General features: G+C 35.8%; 1 protein-coding gene across 1 annotated transcript; it reads left to right on the top strand.

Moving 5' to 3' along the window:
• Positions 1-4,091: 4,091 nt before the first annotated feature.
• Positions 4,092-4,496, top strand: HELRODRAFT_67464 (hypothetical protein; the record flags this gene model as incomplete). Its single annotated transcript, XM_009024327.1, has 1 exon — positions 4,092-4,496. A coding segment is annotated over one exon (405 nt), but the record flags the coding sequence as incomplete, so codon positions are not given.
• Between the last annotated feature and the right edge of the window lie 2,418 nt (positions 4,497-6,914).

Genomic DNA, 6,914 nt, shown 5'->3' with positions numbered 1-6,914 from the left:
TGAATTTTGTCAGTCTGTCTAAAAATGATGAAATCAATGTCAAGTTGAAGTACGGAATCGTTTTCAGTTATTGACGGAAGACGTAAATAAATCTAAATATGAAATATTTAGAGATGCTCTCACAGAATCAGCCAGTGAAGTTATACAAGTAAAGGAGCAAAAAAAGAGGTAAAAAATGGATAACGTAAGACACCGTATCTCGGATGAATGAGCGCGTGGCTATCAATAAAAGCAAAACCGCCTCGATCTCCTCCATAATTATTAATGGAAAACAGGGGAATTAAGTCATCATTTCAATTATCTCGGATGTCTAATTACCTCAGGTTGTAAATGTGATGCGGATATCAAATATAGCTATGGCGAAAGATGCATATTTTAAAATGTAAACCATCACCAACAGTAAAATCAGAATATCACCAAAATTAAAACTGTTAGAGTGTTACAAATTTTCTGTTTTCACTTACGGTTCTAATTCTTAGAGGATTTTGAAAGAGGTGGAAAAAAGGACTAATGCTGAAATGTGATATTTGAAAAGAATTATGAAAATTAGTTGAACCTCTCATACCTCCAATGAAAATGTATTAAAACAGCCCGGTTATGAAAATAGGAAATTACTACAAATAATCCGACGTGAGCAGTTAAAGTTTTTCGGTCACATCTAACACTTGCTAGAAAGATTGCAGTGAGAAGAGATCGAGTTCAACAACGAATTTCATTTGTGAAGTCCTTGTGTCACTTGTTGAATATCGCCACATTTCAATTACTACAAAGTGTTAAAGATCGGGCTTTGTGGAGGTCGAGAGTCGCCAAAGTCCTGAAAGATAAGAAACGAAAAAGAAAAAAGTGGTAAACCACGAAAAAGCTGTTGCACTAGTTAATATAAATTTTAAACTCTGGTAGTGCTTCTTATGTTTAAGTTGTTAAAACAGAACTAGGAGGTATTTAACTGTTTTTAACAAAGCAGTTTAACAAATATCTCAACAAGCAAAAATGTCTTCTTTGCGACGACCATGCAGCCCTCAAGAGGTTATTTTATTTTGTTTATTTATTTATTGACAAACTAACCAAAGGTCTATAAGTGACCATTTATCTAGTCAGGAAAAAGAAAAAACAACTTGCAAAAGAATAAACGCACGTCAAGATATTAACAAACAGAAATCAATCAATCTTCGTTTAGCGTCCAGAGACCCAGTTCCCCAAGGCCGGACGTTGTTTTCTTAGCCATCAATTTTTTGCGCCAAATTAGACGATCAGTTGTATCCATTTCATTTAAATTTAGATCTTTTATGTCTTGCTCGATTGTTTGCGACCAGGACTTCTTTGGACGGCCTTTGGGACGTGTGCCAGGTACTTCAACATCTGCAAGAGAAGTTATGGCACTGTTTCAACTTCGCTTGATATGACTAAACCAACGCAGGCGGTATTGCCGGCATTCGTCATTTATATAATCTAAACCAGCAAAACGCAGGATTTTGGTAGATTTGATGTGGTCAAACAAACAAACAGAATTAACAAACAGATATCATCGCATAATAATACAAATAATGAATGAGGCAACATAACATCCATATACACATAATAACCGTGAGATTACAATAGAATTTGTTTGATATGTGTATTTATGTACAAGGGTAAATTTTAAACGTGTAACAAATAACATTGTGGGTGTAATAAAAAAGATAGTTTGATGGTTATAATTAATGGGACAAGGTGGCTCGGTGAAAATGATAATCGACAAAATTGGATAAGCACATAATACTGAAAGATGAGACGCAATGATTTGCAATGAGACAATATCTACATTAATAGTTGGATTACAATCAAAAATTTATTTTAGTCAATAGATAGAGGATGATTTCTGAAAATTACAAGTGAATTGAGAAAACCACTTCTGCCGACAAAGCGTTCCATACACGAATAATCATTGAAAATATTTCTACTGTTACAGTAGAAATATTTTTTTGCATTGTCGCTAGCATTGAAATCCTGCAATCGGCTTTGATGACCACGAGTTGACAAATAACGTGAAGGCATGAAATAACTGCGTAGGTTCGTTTCTAATAATTAAGCGTGCACGAGAAGAAGCCCTGTAAGTGATGTCGCTGATATGAAAATTAAGTTGAATTTGTTGTCAACTATCACTCCTAGACCTTTGAATTCGTTTATACAAGTTAGAAGTTGTTGGTCAATTGAATATTGGTGCTGAATTAAGATAGATCTCGATGATGAAAGAAACGAGCAATGAGAACATTTGTTTTGAGAAAGTGTTAATTGCCATTAGATACTCCAAGCACCTATGTCGTTAATGATCTGTTGAAGTTGAGCTGAATTGGAAAAACGGCAATAAAATTTGATATCATCAGCGAAAAGCAAAATTGAAACCGTTTTTGAAGAGATGCACTCAACAATGTCGTTTATGAAAATCAAAAATAAGGTGTGGAACACAACTAATGACAGATACAGAACCTGATAGCTTATTCTGAAACTGGACTTGTTGAGAACGTTGAAATATGAAGTCTGTCAAACAGAAAAGCAAATTTCTAGATATTCCGTAAGATTTTAATTTTCCAACTAGCTTTGAGTGCGAAACAAAGTAGAAAGCCTTTTGGAAATCCAGGTAGATAGCGTCGCAGCTTTCCTTGTTTTGACGAATTGTAGTAAGTTGAAGCAGGTGGATCTGGCAGGTAAAAAACCACGTTGAGAACTAGTGATCAATTTGTTCTCTAAAAGAAAAGATAGCACTTTAACTTTATTAGTTTTTTCGATTACTCTACAACTTGAACTGGTGAGAAAAATTGGTCCGTAATTACTGGGGTTGTTGATAGGCTACAAAACTTTAAAGACTCAGAAAGACAAGTGGCTCAATGAATAGAACGACTCAAAATGTACAATTTTGAAATAACGCATCGCAAGGGAACAATTCATAATTTAAACTCTTTAGTAAATCTAAACATTTTTTAACAAACAAAAAATTGTAAATAAACAACGTTGAGTTGATTATTCTCATCCTTTAGCAAAGCATTCTCTTCAACAAAATCTTCAGTTTCTTTTTCATACAAATTAATCTATCGAAAAAAATGAATGTAAACAAATTTAAAAAGGTTATCTTATAAACATAATCATTGTTAAGAGGTCTCTAGTAAGTGACATTTTCTTCAAGCTTACTTTCCAACTTGTTTGCCTTCGCAAATCACTTCGCAACATAAATTTTTAAGCCATTCCTGGCCTACTCAATTATTCTTTTCCTTCATTTTTAATGTGGCAATCATTTTATCTCATTGTTTTTTGTTTTATATTATAAAAGTCTAAATATTAGTCTTTTAGTCTTATCAACCTTGCAATCATCATTTTACTCAACAATCTCATGCAGTTCTCAGTTGCTAGATCTTGAATCTCGTTTTTATGAAGTCAATAGTCCTATATTACCTATTTTAATTTCATTCATTTATTTTTATTATTATTATAGAAAATTCACTTTTCAGCAGTTCTTAGGCGATTACAGCTCCCAAAAAACATTATCAACAATAAATTATCAGCAATCTGAACAAGTAGTCAATCAAAAAAATAAATAAATACATAATGAAGAAATAATACAATATTATAATGATAATGATAGAAATAGACAGTTAAAAATAAATAAAAATTAATATGCACAAAAAATGTTTATATATATAATAAAGATTAAAATAGAAATATTGACATTATATCATTATATTGACAAAACACATGATAAAAATTCAAGACAGCTAAGTGTCAATCAAACAAACTCTTGAGAACATAAACAGGGTTAGGCCTAGGCATGACATAAAACTGCATCCACGCTGCTTTGCGCGCTTTTGAGCAAAAGGCTAGGCCCACCGCTTAGAAATGGTGGTTGTCGTCAGGATGGGTGTCCGGATGTAAAAACTTTCCCCAAATTATTCTATGCCATTATAAACAAAAACGACGGCCCCTAGTCCCCAGCAGGCAGGAAAAATCAGAATGGCCCCTCTGTGATACATAGACTTGGAACGCTCAATGTTGGATCACTGACTGGCCGCAGCATGGAAATCGCAGAAATGCTCGAGAGTAGAAAGATTGACATCTGCTGACTTCAGAAGACCCGATGGAAATCGAATGGTGTCTGTCATATCAACTCAGAAAATGAAAAATATAAACTATTCTGGAATGGTCAAAAGACGGCCAAAAATGGTGTTGGAATTTTTGTCAAAGAACCCCTAGACCAAGAAGTACTGGATATTAAAAGAATTAACTCACGTCTCATTTGGATCAAGCTTCGCCTAGAAAAGCAAACAATGACTATTTTGTCTACATACGCATCACAGACAGGCGAATCGGAAGTGATGAAAAATGACTTCTGGGCTGCGTTCTCAGATACCATCTCAACAATACCAAAATCTGAAACAATCCTGATCGGAGGCGATCTCAATGGCCTCGTTGGAGAGAAAACAGATGGTTTTGACAACCTACATGGCGGTTTTGGCTATGGAGAATAGAATAAAGATGGCAAACGCATCCTTGAGTTTGCTGAATGTTCCGGGTTTTGTTTACTAAGCACATATTTTAGAAAGAAGTTGGAACATCTCATAACATACAGAAGTGGACCATCAGCCACGCAAATTGATTTCTTCACTGTCAAGCAACAACACCGAGCAATTCAAAAATGTCAAAGTTATACCTGGCGAATCATGTATCGCCTAACCTAGACTCCTTGTGGCAGACCTGGTTGTCAAACTGTCCCAACATGTCTAAACAAATGCCCCGGAAAATCAAAACGTGGAAGCTGAAAAGCAATATTCATCGAGAAAAATTTCAACAGATTGTCGCTACACAGTTAGACCACCAATTGCAAGCCAGTACAGATTGGAGTGAAGAAGAAAGTGAAATAACGAGGGAAGAAATTACAAGAGCAATGAATAAAATGAAGAATAACAAAAGTAAAAGATGGTATTCCGATAGAACTGATAAGAGCAGAAGGACAAGTCGTGTGTAAAATAATTCACATAATCTGTCAAGAAATTTGGGAAAGTGGAATGTGACCAGAAGAATGGTGCAAGTCAGTTCTGGTTATGCTGCCAAAAAAAGATGACCAAAAAGATTGTAATAATTACAAATCCATTGCACTAATTCCGCACATATGCAAGATCATGCTGACCATCATAAAAAAACGACTGGAAAAGGTCATAGAGCAACATCCGCAAAAAGAACAAGCAGGCTTTAGAAAGGACAGAAGCACAGTTCAACAAATTCTGATGTTGAGACTGCCGATGGAGGATGCAAAAAGTAGCGATCAGACAATTTACCATTGCTTTGTTGATTTTAAGAAAGCGTTTGATTCTGTCTGGCATGAAGGTTTGTGGGCAACATTAGAAAGTATGGGGACATCAGAAAAGCTGGTCAAAATACTGAAAGGACTTTATGAAGAATCAAAAATGTCATAATAATAGGTACAGAACTTGGGGATTGAATAAAGGCAGACATTGGAAGCAGACAGGGCGATCCAATATCACCAATACTATTCATAGCATTGCTAAAAAGAGCAATAGAAAAAATGAAAAATTCAAAATTGGGTGAAATTGACATAGGAAGGAAAACTGTAAAATATCTCAGGTTTGCAGACGATATAGACCTTCTAGCTTCTAGCGAAGAAGGTTTACAGAAACTAATTGAACTAACACATGTTGGAGGAAAATATCACGGGTTGCATATCAACAAAGACAAAACGAAGGTGACGATTACGGAAAAAGACAGAAACAATGCGGAATTTCAAATAGAATCAGAAAAACTCGAACAAGTAGACCGGTTTGTGTATCTTGGCAGACTTATAACCTGTGACAACAACTGTACCAAAGAAATTGACAGAAGGATAGCAATAGCCCATGGAATGTTCGCATCATTGAAAGAAATATGGAAAAGTGGAAATATATCTAAAAAAACAAAGTTGAGAATGATAGAATCATGCGTTTTTCCAAGCTTGCTCTATGCATGTGAGACATGGACAATAAAGAAAAGAGACAAAAACAGATTGGAAGCATTTGAGATGTAGTGTTACCGAAATTTGTTGGGAATCAGTTGGAGGCAGAAAGTAAAGAACGAAACCATCAGAAATCAACTTGGAAGACAGAAAAGTGTATATGACAAAATCAGAAAAAGAAAATTGGGATTTTTTGGACACATTTGTTGAATGAGAAAAGACAGATTAATTAAGATGGTGCTAATGCTTTAATAATGTCATTTGTGAGTACGGAGGGCCCTGCTGCCTTTCTATCTTTCATAGCTTTCAGAGCTTCTGTAAGCTCCTCTTCTCTATAGTGTTGTCTTGAATCGGACTTTCGATGGGTTTCAAAGCATCAAAGTTGACATTGATGGGATTTGTTTCATTTAACAGACGGTTGAAGTATTCTCTCCACTGCACTCTAATCAATCAATCAATCTTCGTTTTGCGTCCAGAAACCCGGTTTCCCGAGGCCGGACGTTGTTTTCTTAGCCATCAACTTTTTGCGCCAAATTAGACGATCAGTTGTATCCATTTCATTTAAATTTAGAGCTTTCATGTCTCGCTCGATTGTTTGCGACCAGGACTTCTTTGGACGGCCTTTGGGACGTGTGCCAGGTACTTCAACATCTGCAAGAGAAGTTATGGCACTGTTTCCACATGACCAAACCACCGCAGACGGTGTTGCCGGCATTCGTCCTTTATATCATCTAAACCAGAACGACGCAAGACTTCGGTAGATTTGATGTGGTCCTTCAGACTAATTCGTTGCATCCATCGGAGCATTTATATGTCGATTCGTTGAAGTTGTTGTTCCAGTTTGGTTGTCATTGGCCATGTTTCTGCACCATATAGCATGATCTCATCTTGTTCAAGAACCATCTTATTTTTGCCAGTGCGACTTGACGTCTTGCATAGT

This window comes from Helobdella robusta, assembly GCF_000326865.2.
Source record: "Helobdella robusta unplaced genomic scaffold HELROscaffold_4, whole genome shotgun sequence".
Classification (NCBI taxonomy): Eukaryota; Metazoa; Annelida; class Clitellata; order Rhynchobdellida; family Glossiphoniidae; genus Helobdella; species Helobdella robusta.
The sequence above is the reverse complement of the archived record's forward strand: the minus strand, read 5'-3'. Positions and strand labels throughout refer to the sequence as shown.